The sequence below is a fragment of the Littorina saxatilis genome, linkage group LG15, assembly GCF_037325665.1.
Source record: "Littorina saxatilis isolate snail1 linkage group LG15, US_GU_Lsax_2.0, whole genome shotgun sequence".
NCBI lineage: Eukaryota > Metazoa > Mollusca > Gastropoda > Littorinimorpha > Littorinidae > Littorina > Littorina saxatilis.
The window spans coordinates 10,367,675-10,391,600 of NC_090259.1; the positions used below are offsets into that span (position 1 = coordinate 10,367,675).

General features: G+C 44.0%; 4 protein-coding genes across 4 annotated transcripts in view; all 4 read right to left on the reverse strand.

Moving 5' to 3' along the window:
• The window catches only part of LOC138948530 (serine/threonine-protein phosphatase 6 regulatory ankyrin repeat subunit C-like), a 32,585-nt gene extending 14,388 nt beyond the window's left edge, over positions 1-18,197 (reverse strand). Inside the window, exons 1-4 of the mRNA XM_070320082.1 lie at positions 18,063-18,197; positions 15,965-16,305; positions 15,323-15,586; positions 10,308-14,691 (exon numbers count right to left, since the gene is read on the reverse strand). Coding sequence (XP_070176183.1) covers positions 11,012-14,691; positions 15,323-15,586; positions 15,965-16,268 — 4,248 coding nt within the window. The 5' untranslated portion in view covers positions 16,269-16,305; positions 18,063-18,197 and the 3' untranslated portion in view covers positions 10,308-11,011. The remainder of the gene's footprint in view (positions 1-10,307; positions 14,692-15,322; positions 15,587-15,964; positions 16,306-18,062) is intronic.
• Positions 1-23,926, reverse strand: part of LOC138948525 (uncharacterized) — an 82,238-nt gene that overhangs the window by 26,770 nt on the left and 31,542 nt on the right. The window contains exons 4-5 of the mRNA XM_070320076.1: positions 5,103-5,271; positions 1,448-4,634 (exon numbers count right to left, since the gene is read on the reverse strand). Of these exons, the coding sequence (XP_070176177.1) occupies positions 1,448-4,634; positions 5,103-5,271 (3,356 nt within the window). The remainder of the gene's footprint in view (positions 1-1,447; positions 4,635-5,102; positions 5,272-23,926) is intronic.
• LOC138948542 (ankyrin-3-like) lies at positions 20,389-23,455 on the reverse strand. Its single transcript, XM_070320100.1, has one exon. It carries the CDS (start codon positions 23,453-23,455, stop codon positions 22,076-22,078), a length of 1,380 nt encoding a protein of 459 aa, XP_070176201.1. The 3' UTR covers positions 20,389-22,075.
• The window catches only part of LOC138948526 (uncharacterized), a 76,612-nt gene continuing 73,074 nt past the window's right edge, over positions 20,389-23,926 (reverse strand). The window contains exon 5 of the mRNA XM_070320078.1: positions 20,389-21,938. The gene's annotated coding sequence lies outside the window, so the exon portion shown is untranslated. The remainder of the gene's footprint in view (positions 21,939-23,926) is intronic.

The following is a 23,926-nucleotide window of genomic DNA, read 5'->3' on the forward strand; positions in this document are numbered from 1 at the left end:
ATGTTCTGAATGTAACGGGGCAGGGAGGTTTGCATACTTTCGAAGATTTAATATGAAAAAAGGGCCATGGTTTTTACAGGTTCACTACAAACCAACATTTAATAGATTTTTTTTTATTCGGAGAAGGAAAAGGAATAAGACTGAAGTTTCGTGTTGTGCGAAGAGCATTGAAAACGATCAGCCCAAAGCAACCATGCGGTAACATGAACAACGTTGCTCATTTCAAAGCTTGATTTTATCATAACGATCTCCTTATCAATGGACACATTGTAAAATAAAAGTGAGTACCTAAATATGAACAAGAACAGCGCCAACAACGACAACAACAACGCGTCTAAATGTGTACACGAATAAGAAGCCTGTATTAAACATACGGTAACGTCACCACATTTTGTAAAAATGATGCATCTTGATAATGAAAAAAAGAAAGAAAAAAATCAAACACAGAATCAGTCGACAGTGATATTTTCAATTCACGTTTTTAAAATAGGACAATAAGAATGGCAGTATTCAAGACTAATCATCAACATTCAACTGTCAACTTAAAAAAAAAGAAGTAAAAACAAGTTGAAAAAAACACACACACAAATATGTCAACTTTTCTCACAAACAGTCTTCATCCACTTTAACATCGTGCTGTCTGTAAAGTATTTAACTGCGCTGGTAATGACGGAGAGGAGAGGGATCGTTGCTGGGAGATACCTGTCATTTCTCTCACAGTACGGCTGATCAAACCCAAAGAGAGTAGCACAGTGCGTCTACCTCTCACACCGATATCAACACTTTATCTAAACTTGCCAGTGCTCATACACAATGAACAATATAAGAGCACAAGGGGAGTAACCACAGCAATTCTCATCACTTGTTCATTCGTAAACGTCTTTCTTTATTTTAACACAACCAAGAGTGTGCAGTTATCACTCTTCTCTTGACCTTGACTTTGGTCACTTTTATCGGAGGCAAAGTTGAAAGCACACAAGGTTTTACAGAAACAATATAAAAACAATGAAATGTGATACACTGCCAAAACCTTCACCAGGTCAGATGTGTCAATGTAAGGTGGGAAAAGAAATGTGTGTACCCAGTCAATAAACATTGTTAAACGGAGGCAAAAAACGAAAGTAAACAGAGTAATCGTCCACCCTGCCTCCTCACCCCTTCCAACAATGCGTGTGGAAGTTCATGACATATACACACGATACAGCTAATGATAATTGCACAGCATCAATAGCCTGTGCTTTGGGGAGGGGAAGCTCACACACACACACACACACACACACACACACACACACACACACACACACACACACGTGCGCGCGCAGGGTGATGAGTCTGCCTGCACACACTATGTGTCAAAAAAACATAAAGCAGGCTGTCGTGGATGCAGCGTCTCTTCAAACAGTCCTGGGTTTATTGTGGTCACAAGTTTCCTGTTGAGACCCCTCCTCACTGTGCTGATAGTTGTAGTGACGGCTGCTGGAGAACACTGTCAGGATGACTGGGAGACATGAACCGCTGGAGCAGCTGCACGATTTCTCTGTGACCCTGACTTTGTGCCGCATTCAGTGCAGTATACCACACACTCTTTTCTTTGTTCATATCGGCGTTGTGCTGCAAGACGTATTGAACGATGTCCTGGTGACCGTGTGTACAGGCCTGCAATAGGACTGTCTCGCCGTCCCCGTCCGAATTGTTCACGTTCGCACCGTGCTGCAGCAGGAGATGAACGATCTTATGGTGGTAATCCTCACAGGCAGAGTACAGGGCTGTCATACCAAATGGGCCAGGAATGTTCACGTCTGCACCGTGCCGCAGGAGGAGATGGACGACGTCAAGATGACCACGCATACAGGCAAAGTGCAGGGGTGTCAGACCAAGTGCAACAGACATGTTGACATCAGCGTTGTGTAGCAGAAGAAGCTGAACGATGTCTGTTTTACCAAGGTCGCTGGCCACGTGTAATGGGGACCTGCAGCCATCAGTTGCTGCGTTGACGTCGATGTCCTGTTGCAAAAGTAGACGTACGGTCTCTGTGTCACCAGCTTCACACGCCCAGTATAGAGCAGTCACACCCTCTTTGTCCTTCATGTTGATGTCAACCTTTGCCGGTGGTTCACACAGCACGGTGGAAGGGCGTTTACCTTCGTCATCACTCACGCTGACAGTGTCCTTGCATCCAAGCAGCAAACGTACGACGTCTGTATTACCACGCTGGCATGCAACATGTAGAGCAGTTTCACCATGTTTGTTCTGAACGTTGACATCAGCCCCGTGGTTGAGTAGCAGTCGCACGATGTCTGTGTTATTCTCAAGACATGCAAAGTGTAGCGGCGTGTCGTTGTCACTTTTTGTCACGTTGACGTCTGCTCTGTTGGCGACGAGTAGTCTCACAATGTCTGTGTTGCCCGGTGCGCATGCCAGGTGCAGCGGAGTGTAACCTTTTCTTGTTGTTGTATTGATGTCAGCCCCAAACTGTAACAATAGTTGTGCGATGTCTTTCTGTCCTTTGTCACAAGCTAGGTGCAGAGGCGTCCAGCCGATAGAAGTCTTCGCATCAACATGTGCATTGTGCAGGATCAGAAGCTCAGCGACTTCTTTGACACCATGTCTACATACTGTGTGTAGAGGAGTAGTTCCTTTACGGTCCACAGCATTCACAAGGCCTCCTCTCTCAACGAGTAGTTGCACTGTCTCCAAGCATTGTCCACGACAGGCATAGTGCAGTGGAGTTAATCCCGACTTGTCCGTGGCGTTAAGGTTCGCATCCAGGTCCGCTAGAAGAGAAGCGATATCAGCATGATCGTGTTTAGACGCAATGTGCAGCGGAGTCAAGCCCTTCTCGTCTTTGCTGTCAACGGTGGCATGGTAACAGAGACATTCTTTGACAGTTGTGACGTCACCTTCTTTGCAAGCAGCAAACATGAAACGTGTCCATTTCTGCTTAGATGCTGTTTCGTAGTTATGTTGGTCAAGTCGCTGTTTTGCCAGCTGTGGCGGTGTCTTCCCTGCCTCGTTTTGCACCGTCAATGAGGCTCCACTGCTGACCGCCATTTTGATCACCTCGAGGTGTCCTGCTTCTGCCGCCAGGTGGAGCAAGGTGTTTCCCTCTCTGTCTTGTTCGTCCTCCTGTTGATCAGTCAGGAGTCGAAACGAGAGGTACGCACCTTTATGCGGCAGTGAGAGATATATGACGTCATCCACTAAATCGACGACGAATGGTTGGTTTGCAGTTTCTATAGGCCGGTCGCCAAGTTGACAGAGAGGAACTTGCCTGATGTTTTGGGAGATGTTGTCACAGACTGTGTTCAGCTCATCCGTGTGTCGTTGCCATACCGGAGGAAGCGGGAGGTGCAACTTCTCTGTGGAGGCTGAACGAGGCATTTGAGCGAGTTCATCTCGAAACCATAATAGAGCTCCAAAAGCTTCTGTATTGTGAGCTTTACTTAACAAAGCAGCTACAAAAGCCGCATGGAGCATGTGTTGGGGCACATTGTTGTCTCTGTGTCTGTGTTGCTGTGCCATTGTTCTCAGACACCATTCCGTGAGGTGTGTGCTGGGTCCCCACACTGACCAGTAGAGAAGCGACAGACTGTGCTCAGAGTCATTCGTGTCGAGAACAAGTTGTAGCTGATCCTCTCCACAGAACGCCTCAAGTTCTTGCAGAAACTGTGGGCTGTGAAGACAAGGGTGTTGAACCATTTCTGGTAGTTTGCCTCTTTCCAACTCTTCCACCATCCTTTGTATCATCAGACGACCATTGTCTGGTTGAGATATCAAAATGACAGACGGGTCTGTGACCGTGGGCTGTGTGCGCACGTGCTGCACGAGGAACTTGACGTCACAAACTTGCAGCAGTACTCTTTCCAGGTAAGATCGACCAAGGGCAAGACCGGCGGCGTCATACAGGACTCTGTTGATGAATCCTTTATTGCAGTATGCCAGAATTGATCCTTTGTAAAGGCTAGCATACTCTTCAAGGTGAACTGGATAAAGTTTGCAAAAGCCGAGGCGTTTTAGGTTTGAAACAACCTCGCTTGGAGCGTGAAGGAAATGACCTTGACCCTGCAGGGTTAGACTCAGAAGGGCTCCCATGGTGTTTTGATGGTCCGGGTCACGGAGCATGCGCATGAAGAGATCTACGTAAGGTTTGACAGAAGGACGAGGATCTTGTCCAAGCTCCACCACCTCCATACTGTCCAGCACGGGTCTGTCAGAGGCAGGGTCGTACTGCTGGAGTTCAAGAAACACGTGGGGATACACAACAAAGACAAGTTTGGTGGTCTTCCCGTCGATGCTGTACAAACTGTGTTTATAGAAACGTTGGTATTGTTTTGTGTCTAGGCGGACATACCCAAAGGCAGAGTCAAAGATCACAAGACTCCCCCTATCTACAGGCCCCTTCTTATCCCAGTCACTGACACAGCTGAGATCATACACTGTGTAGCCCTTCTTACGGTACTGACGGCGTAGAGCGGAGAGAAAAGACTGTCTGGTAAGACCTGGGTGTGCTGACAGGAATAGCAGACGTTCCCCTGCTGTCAGGATGTCCAGCGCCCTTCTGAAGCTGTCTGTGTTGATAATGTTGTCAACTGCCTCGTCTTCTTCACTGCTCAGAGCTCCATGATCCATGCCACCTTGTAACATTAACGAGCACAGCGAATAACGTCTTGCATTTCTAGTGCAGAATTCGAAAAGATAACGAAAGGAACGAAGACTGCCAGATTGAATTTTAAATTCAGATGAGTGAAAAAGACAGGGTAACCCTCTAGATTACAGCAGGTAAAGTTCATTTAAAATGATATTTTCGAACTTTATTACTAGAGGTGCGTGAAATCAATTTTTTTTTAAATTTACCCACTCGCAGATAAACATTACTGGGATAATGCTTTCATCTTCGTGATCGATTTTGTTAAATAGAGACATAGCCTTATATTTCTTTTAAATAATTCAGGTATTTACCATTTAAAAAATGTGTCTGTAAACATAGAGCTCTAATAACAGACATGTCCAACCATCACTTGCTATCGCTAGTTTTCAATGTAACAGATGTGATATAACCGTACTGTGTTTGATGTTAGATAATGAAATATTTCCTCAGTTACCTGTCAGGGCCAGCAAAGGGTTACGTTGTTCTCCAGCAGTGACAGCATAGAACACATTATTAGTAATGCGAGGTCTGTGCTGATACACGTGATGCTCGTTGACCTGGTTGAGAACCCGGTTGTCATTGTGAACCTGGTTGTCATTGTGAACCTGGTTGTCATTGTGAACCTGGTTGTGAAAATTCTTGATGTAGTTGGAACTGTTGATGGTATCAGCGATGTTGGTGGGGCCCTCTGAGTGATTGTGGATTTCCAGCTGCTGTTGATCTGAAAAGCAGAGAATGAACGAGAAATGCATGAGAACTCAGGACACGAGGCTGATCGTTTTGACGTTAACAACATTCAGGAGTCGTTTACAAAGCGATGTTTGTTTTAGAGAGAGAGAGAGAGAGAGAGAGAGAGAGAGAGAGAGAACACAAACACACTCTCACACACACACACACACTGCCCCCCCCCACACACACACACACACAGACACACACACACACACACACACAGGAAAGGAACAACACACAAATATTGACCAGGACATGACTTTTCAACCCCATCACTGTATGCATGTAAGCATCGATCACCGTCACCCGTTCGGCACATATTTTCTCTAAGGTTAGCCACATGGAAGCTGTTGCCATTTATTCATTTGCTTTAACCATTTTAGGATTTGCGTTAAATAAGTATCCTCGTTATAAGTAGTAGTAGTAGTATATTGTGTGTAGTCTGGGGTAGTTCTATCACTTTGTAATAATGCACAAAAGGAAACTATGGAAACTTTCATAAAGAAAGTAATGTCTCGATGATGTATGTGAGCAACAGGAGGACTATCTACACTGTTGCAGCACGTACTGGAGTTGAGTGTGTAGCCTGATGCCACCGCTCCTGCAACACTGGCTTCCATCATGTCCTGAGGGAACGACGCTTCCACGTCCATGGGCTGAGCCAGTTGTGTTGGCACGGTAGAGTGATGATAGTCATGGTGCTGCACCGTGCCTCGTGGAGTGTTGTGGTCAGAAGCCAGAGAGAGGTCGACTGGAGGCTGTGTAAAGTCCTCAGCACTGTTGGTAGGGCTGGCGATACCATCGGGTGGGTGTGGCACAGTGTGTGGAATGGTGTCGTGAAAAGAGGTTTCCTTCTCTCCGGGAGTTTCCATTTTGTCACCAGTGTCGGTGACAGACAAGCGAGGTTTACTGTAACATTAAACATGACTTTTTGGATAGTCCTCTATTGAATAGAAGTGATGGGTTTTAATTTGAAAATTATTTCGTATAATAGAGATAGTCTCTTGTCAGTGTTGTGAACAGAATCTCGAGAGAAAAGAAAACCTGTTTCCCAGGAAATCCAAGAAAACAATGATAATACAAAATCAAACTGACGAGGTGATATATGATTGAGGTGCACACACTGTTTGATAATGTTCGATTTTGTTGTTGTGTGTTTTATCTGTTATGTTTTTACTGAGTTCTGTAAAGTACGTGGCATTAAGTTGTTTTAAGGCAAGAGGTTTTATTTTGAAGGACACAATTATTTGGTCACCACTAACAGCCATTGAACTCGGGTATCCAGAACGATTCTGATGTGTGCAAGTCACTGGGTAAAGAAAGCGTGAAACTGCGTAAAGAAAAAGAATAAACATGTAAAAGGACACAGACATAAAATCAGGCCATGCAGCAGTCACTGGAGGTTATTCTCCAACCTTTTCTGCATTACACAAGGCTGAGGAAAAAGTAGGTCAGTCTTTTGTTGACAATGCAGTAATTTCATAAACGTTGAACAGGTTGTGAAAATAGTTCGGACAATGAAGGGCCTAGGCCGTTTTCCAACGCATACTTTTTAATTCTTCCCCGCTGCATTTTCATTTTCATTTCACACTAACTGGCAAGACTGAATCATTTGGTGTGTCTAAAGGTAAAACAAGGTTGTGAGAAAGTGAGCAGATGGAGTTCCAGATTGTATATATAAATAAACAACAGACTGCATGACAATGTCATCATGCCTAAAATATGGGTGGGTATGACGTAGGTTCTTCCCTATTGATCGGACTGTGGCACTATGTAACACCTTGCGAATTGTAGAAACAGTTCCTGCAGCGATACACATCCGAGTGAAGTTATTAGAAATGTGTTGACAGACACAGTTTTTAGCAATATCAAATGAAAAATGTTTAGAAATAAATTGCTCAGCCATTGCATATTCTACAGCACTTCCACAGTACAGTCTTACTTCTTACTGCGCGCAGTGAAAGGCGATGAAGATTGGCGTTGCCTGAAAGTCTCACTTACCGCTTTCATGGTGCAAACACAGACATCTTGACAGAGAAGAAAATGATGTTGATGGGTGAAGATGGGCGATCTATCACTGTAATGCAGTGATCAGGAAACGATACCGTACACAAAACATGGCGTCGTGTGTTTCTGCAAGCCTGGCGTATGAATACTGGGTGAAGATTCTAAGGAACAAACACTAGTGTTGTTGCCTAAAGATCGACGCTCATTTATTTCCAATGTCATAGGCGCGCATTTTAAGTCAAATGGAAAGAAACATTTCGGATTTTTTTTTTTTTAGATTTGCGTAAGAAAAACCCAAGCACTATTTTCTACTTGAACAAAGACTGGCAGCTTTACTTTCGGGGGATTCCCTTTGGCCTTGGCCTTGCCAATGTTGGGGTGGGAGGGAGGAAATGTGTCTGTGGTGGTAATTGGGTAATTGCACTGACATTGTTTGATCTTTTTTTAATTCCAAGATTTCCTTACCTCACATTATTATTTGTATTGTTTCTACTTCTTAAAAACTTAGAAAAAGTGTCAAACGAACCAAATTCGACACTGATTCAATGATGAGTAGAATGTGTGCCATTGGAAATTCCCGATTGAATCATGTGTCGGCTTTGGTATTGAACATTGATTTTCTTAAACTTTCCTTTAGTTAATACTAAGGCTAGCTGGTAGCTGGTCATTATTTGCTGGTGTGTTCTCATTGGCTATGTTGTAGTGTGATATAAGAACTGTGAAAAGAAGAAAATAATGAACACTTCATTGAATATCTGATATCCATGATGTAGAAAATTGTTTTCATTTTTATGTACAAGTCGCGTAAGGCGAAAATACAACATTTAGGCAAGCTCAGTCGAACTCACAGAATGAAACTGAACGCATTGCATTTTTTCCGCAAGACCGTACACTCGTAGCATCGTCTGTCCACCGCTCGTGGCAAAGGCAGTGAAATCAACAATCCAGAAAAGCGCGGTAGCGGTTGCGCTGAGGAGGATAGCACGCTTTTTTATATCTTTCTGAACGTGTTTTTAATCAAACCATATCATATCTATATGTTTTTGGAATCAGGAACGGACAAGGAATAAGATGAAATTGTTTTTAAAGGTGGTAGTCTACATTTTTGCTTTTTTTCAATAATCTTATGGTTAGATTTCGCTAAAAAGTTATGTCAGATGATGAATGAACCATGGGGAAAAAAGTTATAGAAAAAAAAATATATGTAAAAAAAGATTTTATTTTTGGGTAGCGTGACTCACGCTTCCAATATTTTGTTTTCGGTTTGCTGAGAACATGTGCTTTGCCTAAAAATACTGACCAATCAAATTCATGTCACTATGCTTATAGCCACGCCCAAACAAGTGCAGCAACAGTTTGACACTGGAGCGCTGTCCACGCTTTTTTTTAAACGCACGAAATGCACGGGATTTGAGAGGAGTTTTGCGCTTGGCATTTTCCAAATAAGGATATCCTACTATGAGTACTACGCTGGAATACTACAATGAATTTTCAAACGGCTACACTGGTTTCGTCTTTCCTGATCGAAAGGGGGTGTATTGTTGATATTTGTAGATAATAAACTCTGCATTTTAATGGTCAAATGGCGATTTCGGTATAAAGATGTAGACAAGGACCTTTAAATCGATTTCGGAAATTTAATTTTAATCATAATTTTTATATTTTTTAATTTTCAGAGATTGTTTTTAATTCGAATATAACATATTTATATTTTTTTGAATCAGAAAATGATGAAAAATACGATAAATGTAATTTTAGATCGTTTTATAAAAAAAATAATTTTAATTACAATTTTCAGATTTTTAATGACCGAAGTCATTATTAATTTTTAAGCCTCCAAGCTGAAATGCAATAACAAAGTCCGGCCTTTGTCGAAGATTGCTTGGCCAAAATTTCAATCAATTTTATTGAAAAATGAGGGTGTGACAGTGCCGCCTCAACTTTTACAAAATGCCGGATATGACGTCATCAAAGACATTTATCGAAAAAATGAAAAAAACGTCTGGAGAACCCAGGAACTCTCATGAAAAATGTCATAAAGATCGGTCCAGTAGTTTACTCTGAATCGCTCTACACACACACACACACACACACACACACACACACACAAACACACACACACACACACACACACACACACACACACACACACACACATACACACACACACACACTCACTCACTCACCCCCTCCCACACACACACACCATCACAACTACCATCGCCTCAGACATCACAACCTTTTTGTCAATCAACTAACGAAATAACATCGCAGTATTTGTTGATCTGTTTAATTAGTGATTAAGCAGAGTATACAAATAATTTTAACATCGCAATTGGAATAAAATCCTTGTGAATAACGACCATCTCTTTAAACCAGTTAACCATGAAAGAAATATATTATTTAAATGAAACACGATGACAACCTCCATCGCCACATCCACAAACATCACAACCTTTTTATCAATCTACTAACGGAACCGCATTGTTTTTATTTTTGTGCAGACATTTATCCGAGAATACAAATTCATATAACATGTTCACTTTAAGAACAATACTCTTGTGAATACAGGAAAGAAACAGGCCATCTACTCTTTCAAGAAATTAACTATGAAATAGATAACCGAATGATCACATAGAACTGTAAAAGTCCAGTGACTCTGTGCAAAGCCTCGAGTCATTCATAATGTGAACACGTGCAACAAGATAACAAAAACAACGCGTCTGAAGATGTACACATTAAAAGTTATACACAAAATAACGTGGATACATAGAAAAAGATGATAAAGTTTGAAAATTAAATTCAAGACAATATTTACCTTGATCAAACACAGAACTCAATAAACAATACACCGATATTGCCATGTGGTTTATGTATAATAAGCGCTTTTAGACTAAATGCGAGAACAGCCTACTTCAACAACAAAACAACTTCCCCGAAACAAACAAATCAAAACAAAACTGAATGAACAACATATAAGGACAAGGGGAGTAACCCCAGCAATTCTTATCACTTGTTCACGTGTAAATGTCTCCCCTTATTTGAACCACACACCAGAGTGTGCAGTTGTAACTCTTCGTTTGACCTTGACTTTGGTCACTTTTATCAGAGGCAAAGTTGAAAACACACAAGGTTTTACAGAAACAATATAAAAACAATGAAATGTTATACACTGCAAAAACCTTTACCAGGTCAGATTGGTCAATGTAAGGTGGGAAAAGAAATGTGTGTACCCAGTCAATAAACATTGTGAAACAGAGGCAAAAAACGGAAAGTAAACAGAGTAATCGTCCCCTCTGCCTCCTCCCCCCCCCCCCCCTCACTTCCAACAATGCGTATGGAACTTCATGACATACACACATGATACAGCTAATAATAATTGCACAGCATCAATAGCTTGTGGTTTTGGGAGGGGAAGCTCAAGCACACACACACACACACACACACACACACACACACACACACACACACACACACACACACACTCACACACTGCGCGCACAGGGTGATCAGTCTGTCTGCACGCACTATGTGTAAAAAAACATAAAGCAGGCTGTCGTGAATTCAGCGTCTCTTCAAACAGTCCTGGGTTTATTCTGGTCACAAGTTTCCTGTTGAGATCCCTCCTCACTGTGCTGATAGTTGTAGTGACGGCTGCTGGGGAACACTGTCAGGATGACTGGGAGACATGAACTGCTGGAGCAGCTGCACGATTTCTCTGTGACCGTTCCATTGTGCTGTTTGCAGTGCATCATACAACACACATGCTTCCTTGTTCATATCGGAGTTGTCCTCCAAGACGTATTGAACGATGTCTTGGTGACCGAGTGTACAGGCCCGCAACAGGATTGTCTCGCCGTCCCCGTCGGAAATGTTCACGTTCGCACCGTGCTGCAGCAGGAGATGAGGGATGTTGTTGCGGTTATCCTCACAAGCAAACTGCAGGGCTGTCCTATCAACTGAGTCAGAAATGTTCACGTCTGCACCGTGCCGCAGGAGGAGATGAACGACGTCACGATGACCAGACACACAGACACAGTGCAGGGGTGTCAGACCAAGTGAGCCAGACATGTTGACATCAGCGTTGTGTAGCAGAAGAAGCTGAGCGATGTCTGTTTTACCAAGCGTGCAGGCCACTCGTAATGGGGACCAGCAGCCATCACCTGCTGCGTTGACATCGATGTCGTCCTGTTGCAGAAGTAGACGTACAGTCGCTGTGTTACGAGCTTCACACGCCTTGTATAGAGCAGTCACACCCTGGTTGTCCTTCATGTTGATGTTAACCTTTGCCGGTGGTTCACACAGCGCGGTGGAAGGGCGTTTACCTTCGTCATCACTCACGCTGACAGTGTCCTTGCATCCAAGCAATAAACGTACGATGTCCGTATCCGCACCCTGGCATGCAACATGTAGAGCAGTTTCACCATCTGTGTTCTGATTGTTGACATCAGCCCCGTGATTGAGGAGGAGTCGCACGATGTCTGCATTATTCTCACAACATGCATAGTGTAGCAGCGTGTCGTTGTCAGTGTTTGTCACGTTGACGTCTGCTCTGTTGGCGACGAGGAGACGGGCGATGTTTGCTTTATTTCCCTTGCACGCATAGTAGAGAGGCGTGAGGCCTGACCTTGTCTTCACATTGACATTGGAGTTGAGACTCACAAGTAGACCCATGATGTTAGGGTGACCTCTCATACTCGCATAGTGGAGAGGTGCGAGCCCTGACCTTGATTTCACGTTGACATTGGCGTTGTTGCTTGCAAGTAGACTCACGATGTCAGTGTTACCTCTGATGCACGCATAGTGGAGAGGGGTGACCATCTTATTTGTCTTGACGTCAACATTGGCTCTGTTGCTGACAAGCATTTGCACGATGTCTGTGCAACCCGCCATGCACGCATAGTGTAGCGGGGCGATGCCTCTGCGTGTCTTTCTGTTGACGTTGGCTCCGTGCTTCAGGAGCAGCTGTGCAATGTCTGTGTGTTTTCCTTGACAAGCGAGATGCAAAGGAGAGAAACCTGTTGCATTTTTTTCGTCAATAAGTGCATTGTGCAAGAGAAGGAACTCCGCAAGTGCTGTGTCTCCAACGGCAATCGCGTGATGCAACAGCGTGAACGGATCATCTTCATGGAGTGAACCATTGATGTCAGCGAAGTATTGAAGAAGAACTTCAGCAGTGTCCCAGTGACTGTTCAAGCAGGCAAGGTGAAGGGGGGTGTGGCCGTTGCTATTACGGAGGTTGACATCGGCATTGTGGTGCAGCAAGACTTCGGCAGAGTCTTTGTCATTTTGTGCACATGCATCGTGAAGCGGTGTCATTTGGTAAAGATCCTGGGCATTAACATCACTCCCATGCTGAACGAGCAGCGTGACTGTCTCCAGGCATCTTCCGATGCATGCATGGTGGAGTGGAGTTTCCCCCAGCATGTCAGTGGCACCGAGGTTCGCATTCAGGTCAGTCAGAAGGAATGCGATTTCAGCATGGCCGTATTTAGCTGCAACGTGTAGAAGAGTGAAGCCTGTTTTGCCTTTTGTGTCAACAGTGGTGCTGTAACAGAGGAGTTCTTTGACGGAATTACTATTACCTGCTCTGCATGCATCAAAAATAGGCTGATCACATCTCTGCCAAGTGTCTCTCACATCCTCCTTTTGCCCGAGTCTTCTTTCTGCCAGCTGGGGTGGTGTCAGCCCTGCCTTGTTCTTCACAGTGAGTGACGCCCCACTTGTGACTGCCAGCTTGATCACCTCAAGGAGCCCTGCTTCTGCTGCAAGGTGCAGGACGGTGTTGCCTTCTCCGTCTTGCTCGTCGACATGCTGGTCAGTCAGGAGTCGAAATGCCAGGTAGGCGTGCTGGCGTGGCAGGGAGACGTAAATGGTGTCACCTATCACCTCTGCAGTGAAAATCTGGTATGGAATAAGCATGGGCGTATTATCAAGATAACAGAAGCAACGCTGTTTGACTTTCTCAATAATGTTGTTGCAGAGTGAGTTCAGCTCCAGCATATACCTTTGCCTTGCTGGGGGGAGTGGCATGTGCAATTTCTCTTTCAAATCCAAATGGAAGATACAAGCGAGGCCGTCCCGAAAATGCGACACCATTCCACAAACTGTGGTTCTTACTGTATTCACCAGAGCTGTTAGGAAAGCTGCACGGATCATGTTTTGAGGCGCACGGTCGTTGCCTGTTTCCATCATTTTGCACAGACACCATTCCGTGAGGTGTTTGCTGGGTCCCCACACTGACCAGTAGAGAAGCGGCAGACTGTGCTCAGAGTCATTCGCGTTGAGAACAAGTTGTAGCTGATCCTCTCCGCAGGACGCCTCAAGTTCTTGTAGAAACTCTGGGCTGTGAAGACAAGGGTGTTGAACCATTTCTGGTAGTTTGCCTCTTTCCAACTCTTCCACCATCCTTTGTATCATCAGACGACCATTGTCTGGTTGAGATATCAAAATGACAGACGGGTCTGTGACAGTATGCTGTGTGCGCACGTGCTGTACGAGGAACTTGACGTCACAAACTTGCAGCAGTACTGTTTCCAGGTAAGACTGACCAAGGGCAAGACCAGCGGCGTCATACAGGACTCTGTTGATGAACATGCTGTCGCTCGTTGCCAGAAGTGAACCTTTGAAGAGACTACAATACTCTTCGAGTTGAGTCGCGGAGAACTTCGGAAAACCAAGACTTTTCAGCTGGTACACAACCTCTGCTGGGTAAGCTACGAAACTACCCTGACCTTTCATTGTTAGCCCAAGCAAGGCTCCAATTATCTGCCCGTGCTTTTGGTCATACAGCATGCGCAGAAAGAGATCCGCATATGGTTGGGTCGACAACGTGTCATCCTGCTCTAGTTCTACGACTCCCATACTGCTCAGCAGAGGACGGACAGAGGCACGATCATACCGTACAAGCTCCAGCAACACGTGAGGATAGACAACAAAGACAAGCTTGGTGGTCAGACTATTGATGCTGTACAAACTGTGCTTATAGAACCTGTGGTACTGTTCCTTGTCAAGGCGGACATCCCCAAAGGCACAGTCAAAGATCACAAGACTCCCCCTCTCTACAGGCCCCTTCTTATCCCAGTCACTGACACAGCTGAGATCATACACTGTGTAGCCCTTCTCACGGTAGTGACGGCGTAGAGCGGCGAGAAAAGACTGTCTGGTAAGACCTGGGTGTGCTGACAGTAACAGCAGACGTTCCCCTGTTGTCAGGATGTGCAGCGCCCTTCTGAAGCTGTCTGTGTTGATAATGTTGTCAACTGCCTCGTCGTCTTCACTGGACAGTGCTCCATGTTCCGTGACACCTTAAAAACACATTTCACAATGAAAGCCAGCTGCATTGATAGTGCAATTAGAAAACACATCAGTAAAATGGGTGATGATGGAAAGAGAAAACAGGTAGAATAATCTGACTTTAGTCGTTTTAAAATTGTATATTCCTGCGGGTTAGGTTTGTTTGTTTGTTTGTTTGAAGGGCCATATTGGGGCGGTGCTGCTTTGACATATAATGTGCGCCACACACAAGACAGAAGTCGCAGCACAGGCTTCATGTCTCACCCAGTCACATTATTCTGACACCGGACCAACCAGTCCTAGCACTAACCCCATAATGCCAGACGCCAGGCGGAGCTGCCACTAGATTGCCAATTTTAAAGTCTTAGGTATGACCCGGCCGGGGTTACCACTAGGCCAACCGTGCCGGTCTGCGGATTAGTACTGCAAGTAGTTACAAGTTTGACTGGATGAAAAAAAACGGGGGATAGTGAGGGAGGGGGGAGGGGGTGTCTTTGGGTGGGCGAGTAGGTCAATAATGTTTTACCTCTTTTTCTTCTCACTTCTACATGTAAACAACCATGACAATCTTATGAACTTTGCACAATGCTCAACTATAAAACCATCTGTAGACAAAATAAGTTCTATCATGCCCCACAGTACCTGTGACAGCTTGGAAGGGAATCTCTTGATCTCCACTTATATAAGCGTGAGATATGTTGTAGGTAATGTGGGGTTGGTGCACATGCTGCCCAATGTGAACCCGGTTGTGGCTGTGGACTTCGTTGTGGACCAGGTTGTGGTTGTGGACCTGGTTGTGGACCTGGTTGTGGACCTGGTCGATCTTGAAGGTGTTCGAGCTGTTGATGGTCTCAGCAATGTTGGTCTGACACTTGGACTGCTTGTAAATGTGTACCGGTGCTTCGTCTGAAAGGAATTAGCGAATGCCAATGCATTATGTTGTTGTGCGTTTGAGTTTGTTTCTACTTGGATAATGATGACCATGCTAAATTCACATTACGCATGAGCTGAAAACGACAGTTTCCAAAGAACGAAAGGAAGACGATGATATATGTAGATGTTTTCAGCAAACATGCTTGGCTTTTTTGTCACCAATAACCAACCCATCGACAACACCACCATCACCACTAACAAGAACAGCGACATAAGCATCAGCGTGGTGTTTTTTCGGAATGTAAGCAATGTAGGTTGATGAAACATTTTTGTCTTCTAGACGGATGTATTGAGAGGCAGCATAAGGCGCCTAGTAGCTCAGAGTGTACGGTAGAGTGTTGCAGTACTTACTGGAGTTGGTTGTGTAGCCTGGTGCCACCGCTCCTGCAACACAGGCTTCCATCATGTCCTGAGGAAACGACACTTCCACGTCCATGGGCTGAGCCAGTTGTTTTGGCACGGTAGAGTGATCATAGTCATGGTGCTGCACCGTGTCTCGTGGAGTGTTGTGGTCAGAAGCCTGAGAGAGGTCGACTGGAGGCTGTGTAAAGTCCTCAGCACTGTTGGTAGGGCTGGCGATACCATCGGGAGGGTGTGGCACAGTGTGTGGAATGGTGTCGTGAGAAGAGGGATGCTCCTCTCCGGGAGTTTCCATTTTGTCACCAGTGTCGGTGACAGACCAGGAAGGTTTACTGCAACAGTGAACATGGCTTTCAGGTTTGCTGGAGGATCGACTGTTTTTGTTGTTGATGGTTACAGTGTAGAACTGATACATAAATATCACGGCTGTTCAAAGGGATTCATTTCTGCTACTCTAACTGCAGGCTATTTTTAGCACCCATCCTTTCCCCACTGCAGAAATAACGCAGCAGCTAGTAGCTCTCTCAGTGCTATGCACTGAGAAGGCCAATCTCCCAGTGTAGCGCGGAAGCAGTTGGGTATAACTGACAAGCGAGCTTAACAGTGTGCTGGCTGCAACTGTTGGTAGCCAAACTATTCCCTCTGCTGGGCTATTTTTAACTCCCACTATAACACAAGTTGAGTACAGTCGTGATATAAGCTTATATGCTGTTTTTGCCTTTATTGAATTGACGTGAAGGGTTTCAAACTGACCATTGTTTCGTATAATGGACATAGTTTCTTGTCAGTGCTGTTAACAAATACTCAAGAGAAAAAAAATAAATCTTGTTTGCCAGGATATCCAAGAAAAATTTGATAATACAAAAATAAAGCTGAAAATGGTGATAGGTGTGAAGAGCACACACTGTTTACTAGTGTTCGGTAAAGTAAGCTTTTTGGGGGGCTGTGTTTCACTGTTTACTAGTGTTCGGTAAAGTAAGCTTTTTGGGGGGCTGTGTTTCACTGTTTACTAGTGTTCGGTAAAGTAAGCTTTTTGGGGGGCTGTGTTTCACTGTTTACTAGTGTTCGGTAAAGTAAGCTTTTTGGGGGGCTGTGTTTCACTGTTTACTAGTGTTCGGTAAAGTAAGCTTTTTGGGGGGCTGTGTTTCACTGTTTACTAGTGTTCGGTAAAGTAAGCTTTTGGGGGGCTGTGTTTCACTGTTTACTAGTGTTCGGTAAAGTAAGCTTTTGGGGGGCTGTGTTTGATGTTTTATGTATTGGCTGAATTCTGTATTTTGGCGTTATGTGTAAACTGTCATAAGGGTTTATTCTGAAGGAAAATATTATTTGCTTACCACTAAAATAAAGTGTATTCTGGAATTTTATGAGGTTCTGATGTATGCAGGTCACTGAGTAAAGAAAGCGTGAACTACAAATGAAAAAGAATAAACACGTAAAAGGACGCACAAATCAAATCAGGCTACTGCATTTTTCCACACGTTTGCTGAAACATCCAACATTTTCTTTATCACCAAGGCAAAGTAAAAGGTAGGAAAGTCTTGTGCCAACAATGCAGTATTTTCACAAGCGTAGAAACGTTTCTAGAAACAATTCTGACCATGAAAGGGCCTAGGCCGTTTACCAGCGCATACCCTTTATTTCTTCTGGTTAAATTTTCAGATGAATTGGTAAGAATAATTCGTTTGATGTCTCTTTGGGAAAAGAAGGTTGTGAGAAAGGGAGATGGGTTTGCAGATAAAAATCCAGATTGTACATATGAATAACGGACTACATGAAAATATGTCATCCTAAAAATAAGGGTAGGCACGACGTAGGTCAAGTTGTTTGCTATAGGACCGTGACACTGTTTGACACCCCAGTTGTGGAAATATTTCCCGCAACAAGTCTCCGCTGGAGTTTTCAGAAATATCTATTTCATTTTACACATAATATTTGACAACATTTTGGGTAAAATCCAGTGAATAAGCTTCGCACAAAAAGTTAAGAAACGTTAAAGCCAAGGTGATTTTCTACAACACTTGCACAATGCAGTCTTACTGTGAGCAAGGGAAGACGATGCAGATTGTCATTGTCTGAAAGTCACACTTACCGCTTTCATGGTGCAAACACAGACATCTTGACAGAAGAGAAAATGATGTTGATGGGTGAAGATGGGCGATCTATCACTGTGATGCAGTGATCAGGAAACGACACCGTACACAAACATGGCGTCGTTTGTTGTTGGTTACCTGGCGTAGGAATACTGGGTGAAGATTCGAATGCACAAACATTGGGTTCTTTGATGCTTATGTTTGATGATAGCCATGCAGTAAATTGCTATATTAAAAGCAACAGTATTTAGAGTTTGAGATCCGCGTGAGAAATGTAATGCACTCGTTTCTTCCGCGATAAGGAACCGCCAGCTCTTCTTTCGAGGGGATTCCCCTTGGCTGTGGCGTCCCAGTGAAGTGGGGGTGGGGAGGGAGGAGAAGTGCTAGTGGTGGCTGATGGGTAATTACACTGAAGTTTAGGTGGTTTTATTCCAACTTGAGGTAAAGAACGAATTGTTACAAAATATTTTCCGTGTCATAAAAGCTTGGTCAAAGCGTCAACCGAACCAAATGTTACACTGATTGAATGTTTAGTAGATTGTGTGTCACTGGAAATTCCCGATTGAATCATTGGTCGGCTTGGGTATAGAGTATTGATATGATTGCACTGTCCTTGTGTTGACTGAAGGGCTGGTGCTGAATGATCTGCTGGCGTATGCTCACTGGTTTGTAACGTGATAACTATGAACAGAGCGTGTTTGGAAAGAAAAACGACAACACGCATACGAACAGACTCACTGAGACACACTAACGCACGCACCGTGCGCTAGCACACACACACACACACACAAGCACACACACACACACACACACACATACATACACACACACACAAACACACACACACACAAACACACACACATGCACACACACAAACACGCACACACACACGCACACACACACACACAAACACACACACACACACACACACACACACACACACACACCGGATGACAACCCCCGCTGCCACATCCACAGACATCACAATCTTTTTGTCAATCTACACGTACTAACAAAACCACTTCGCAGATATTAATGATCTTTTTATTCAGTGTTTGTTTGTTTGTTTATTTTTTGCTTAACGTCCAGCCGACTACGCAGAGCCATATCAGGACGAGGAAGGGGGGGATGAAGGGGGCCACTTGTCAAGCGATTCCTGTTTACAAATGCACTAACCCATTACTTGTGTCCCAGCAGGCTTTAGTAAAACTAAATTAATACCTACTGGAAGATTACCAGTTTCCAGTATGTTAAAATAGGCTTAACCTATCTACTGCTGGACTTACATCAGAACACTAACAGATTAAACTATACATGAATCGCGAGACAAGCGGCAAGAGAAGAGATTTTTGGAAAAAATACAGGTGAATGAGCAAGATTAAGGCAGAAAAAAGAAAAGAATTCATGAAGAAAAAGAGAGCATGACAGGAAAGAGGAACCAAAAATCTACCTAACAGCAAACTAGAAAGCTCCTGCGGTTCCAAAAACAGGAGGGGCCTTTAATTTCTTAACCGCAGTGCCCCACTGCGGGATTTTATTCAGTGATTAAACTCACTATACAAATAAGCATAATATGTTCGCTTCAAGTTTTGGCTCCGCTGAGTAATCAGGAGTCTTAGGAAAGAGTAGTGTCCGGCCGTCCGGCTAGGTCACACTTTGTTCTTATGTGTAGTATAAATTACATTGATGGCTTAAACAAAACTTTATACAATTATGATTTCGTTCTGTATGTGTACACCTATTTGCATTAAGGATCCATACTCGAACATAATGCTTGAATTGGCGAGTTCTGACAGAACATGACCGAAATAAACACGATGTTCGGCATATTCAAAAGACAAAGTTAAAAAGGGATAAACACAAGTAGACGTGTCCCGGTTTAAGGCTGATTTGTTAGATTATTCTTTTTAACTTCTAAACAACAAGCCTATGGTGAAGGGTTAAGGCTGATTTGTTAGATTATTCTTTTTAACTTCTAAACAACAAGCCTAAGGTGAAGGGTTAAGGCTGATTTGTTAGATTATTCTTTTTAACTTCTACACAACAAGCCTGTGGTGAAGGGTTAAGGCTGATTTGTTAGATTATTCTTTTTAACTTCTAAACAACAAGCCTATGGCGAAGGGTTAAGGCTGATTTGTTAGATTATTCTTTTTAACTTCTAAACAACAAGCCTGTGGTGAAGGGTTAAGGCTGATTTGTTAGATTATTCTTTTTAACTTCTACACAACAAGCCTATGGTGAAGGGTTAAGGCTGATTTGTTAGATTATTCTTTTTAACTTCTAAACAACAAGCCTATGGTGAAGGGTTAAGGCTGATTTGTTAGATTATTCTTTTTAACTTCTAAACAACAAGCCTATGGCGAAGGGTTAAGACATGATTCTAGTGTTGGTCAATATCTTAATGAACGGATTATATGTTCTGAATGTAACGGGGCAGGGAGGTTTGCATACTTTCGAAGATTTAATATGAAAAAAGGGCCATGGTTTTTACAGGTTCACTACAAACCAACATTTAATAGATTTTTTTTTATTCGGAGAAGGAAAAGGAATAAGACTGAAGTTTCGTGTTGTGCGAAGAGCATTGAAAACGATCAGCCCAAAGCAACCATGCGGTAACATGAACAACGTTGCTCATTTCAAAGCTTGATTTTATCATAACGATCTCCTTATCAATGGACACATTGTAAAATAAAAGTGAGTACCTAAATATGAACAAGAACAGCGTCAACGACAACGACAACAACAACGCGTCTAAATGTGTACACGAATAAGAAGCCTGTATTAAACATACGGTAACGTCACCACATTTTGTAAAAATGATGCATCTTGATAATGAAAAAAAGAAAGAAAAAAATCAAACACAGAATCAGATATTAAGCATGACAGTGATATTTTCAATTCACGTTTTTAAAGTAGGACAACTAGAATGACAGTATTCAAAAATGATGCATCTTGATAATGAAAAAAAGAAAGAAAAAAATCAAACACAGAATCAGATATTAAGCATGACAGTGATATTTTCAATTCACGTTTTTAAAATAGGACAATAAGAATGGCAGTATTCAAGACTAATCATCAACATTCAACTGTCAACTTAAAAAAAAAGAAGTAAAAACAAGTTGAAAAAAACACACACACAAATATGTCAACTTTTCTCACAAACAGTCTTCATCCACTGTAACATCGTGCTGTCTGTAAAGTATTTAACTGCGCTGGTAATGACGGAGAGGAGAGGGATCGTTGCTGGGAGATACCTGTAATTTCTCTCACAGTACGGCTGATCAAACCCAAAGAGAGTAGCACAGTGCGTCTCCCTCTCACACCGATATCAACACTTTATCTAAACTTGCCAGTGCTCATAAACAATGAACAATATAAGAGCACAAGGGGAGTAACCACAGCAATTCTCATCACTTGTTCATTCGTAAACGTCTTTCTTTATTTTAACACAACCAAGAGTGTGCAGTTATCACTCTTCTCTTGACCTTGACTTTGGTCACTTTTATCGGAGGCAAAGTTGAAAGCACACAAGGTTTTACAGAAACAATATCAAATGTGATATACTGCAAAAACCTTCACTAGTTTAGATGTGACAATGAAAGGTGGGAAAAGAAATGTGTGTACCCAGTCAATAAACATTGTTAAACGGAGGCAAAAAACGAAAGTAAACAGAGTAATCGTCCACCCTGCCTCCTCCCCCTTCCAACAATGCGTATGGAAGTTCATGACATATACACATGATACAGCTAATGATAATTGCACAGCATCAATAGCCTGTGTTTTGGAGAGGGGAAGCTCACAAACACACACACACACACACACACACACACACACACACACACACACACACACACACACACACACACACACACACACTGCGCGCGCAGGGTGATCAGTCTGCCTGCACACACTATGTGTTCATAAAAACATAAAGCAGGCTGTCGTGAATTCAGCGTCTCTTCAAACAGTCCTGGGTTTATTCTGGTCACAAGTTTCCTGTTGAGATCCCTCCTCACTGTGCTGATAGTTGTAGTGACGGCTGCCGGGGAACACCGTCAGGATGACTGGGAGACAGGTACTGCTGGAGCAGCTGCACGATTTCTCTGTGACCCTTCCTTTGTGCCGCATTCAGTGCAGAAAACAACACACTCCTGTCCTTGTTCATATCGGCGTTGTGCTGCAAGACGTATTGAACGATGTTCTGGTGACCGTGTGCACAGGCCCGCAACAGGACTGTCTCGCCGTCCCCGTCCGAATTGTTCACGTTCGCACCGTGCTGCAGCAGGAGATGAACGATCTTATGGTGGTAATCCTCACAGGCAGAGTACAGGGCTGTCATACCAAATGGGCCAGGAATGTTCACGTCTGCACCGTGCCGCAGGAGGAGATGAACGACGTCAAGATGACCATACACACAAGCCCAGTGCAGGGGTGTCAGACCAAGTGCACCAGAAATGTTGACATCAGCGTCGTGGAGCAGAAAAAGCTGAGCGATGTCTGTTTTACCCATCATGCAGGCCAGTAGTAATGGGGACCACCAGACACCACTTCCTGCGTTAACGTCGATGTTGTCCTGTTGCAGAAGTAGACGTACAGTCTCTGTGTGACCAGCATCACACGCCCAGTGTAGAGCAGTCCTACCCTCGTTGTCCTTTATGTTGATGTCAACCTTTGCCTGTGGTTCACACATCACGGTGGAAGGGCTTTTACCTTCGTCATCACTCTTGCTGACAGTGTCCTTGTATCCAAGTAGCAAACTTACGAAGTCTGTATAACCACACCGGCATGCAACGTGTAGAGCAGTGTGGCCATCTTTGTTCTGAACGCTGACATCAGCCCCTTGGTTGAGGAGGAGTCGCACGATGTCTGCGTTACTCCTATCACATGCGCCGTGTGGAGGCGTGTCGTTGTCAGTGTTTGTCACGTTGACGTCTGCTCTGTTGGCAACGAGTCGTCTCACAGTGTCTGTGTTGCCCTGTGCGCATGCCAGGTTGAGTGGAGTGTCACCTCCACCTGATGTCGTATTGATGTCAGCCCCGGACTTCAATAGAAGCTGTGCGATGTCCGTGTTTCCTTGGAAACAAGTATGATGCAGAGGCGTGAAGCCGACAGAAGTCTTCGCATCAACATGTGCATTGTGCAGGATCAGAAGCTCAGCGATTTCTTTGTCACCCTGTTTACATGCTGTGTGTAGAGGAGTAATTCCTTCACGGTCCACAGCATTTACAAGGCCTCCTTTCTCAACGAGCAGTTGCACTGTCTCCAAGCATTGTCCACGACAGGCATAGTGCAGTGGAGTTAATCCCGACTTGTCACCGGCCCCCGTAGCGCAGTGGTTAGCGCATCGGGCTGTGGGCCGGGAGGTCGTGGGTTCGAATCCCATCAGGGTCATGTGGGTTTTTCGGGCTACGGTCGGCTCCTACCCAGAGTGGAAGTGCTATGGTTCCTATGGGAAGGCTGGGATCACACAGCCGAGTGTCATTCACTTAACGAATGCGACTTTGAGGGTGCTCAGGTTCTGTATACCTGACCAACACCGCAGGTGCGGCAGTTCTCGGGCCTGGTTGATGCCAGGATATATTATGACAGTAAGCGTAGAGTGCTGCCCTGTCACGTAGTCTCAAACCAAATTGGAAATCCAAAGCATCATCATCATAATCATCCTCATCTCATTAATCATCAAAAATATAAAATTGTCCTTGCTCTTGTGGCCCTTCATGCCCGGAGCTCTCATGGTGACCTTGGTCTCAGTGTTCCTGTTCGATCCTTCCCTGAATAGTAGTTCTGCTGTCAGTCTTCAACGTGTGACGTTCTGGGGGGGTCGACGCCGGGAGGGACGTGGTGGCGGTCTGCTTTCTGGAGG

Excerpts from the sequence above, each read along its gene's own strand:
- LOC138948542 (XM_070320100.1), bottom strand. The coding sequence starts at position 23,455 with ATGACCCTGATGGGATTCGAACCCACGACCTCCCGGCCCACAGCCCGA.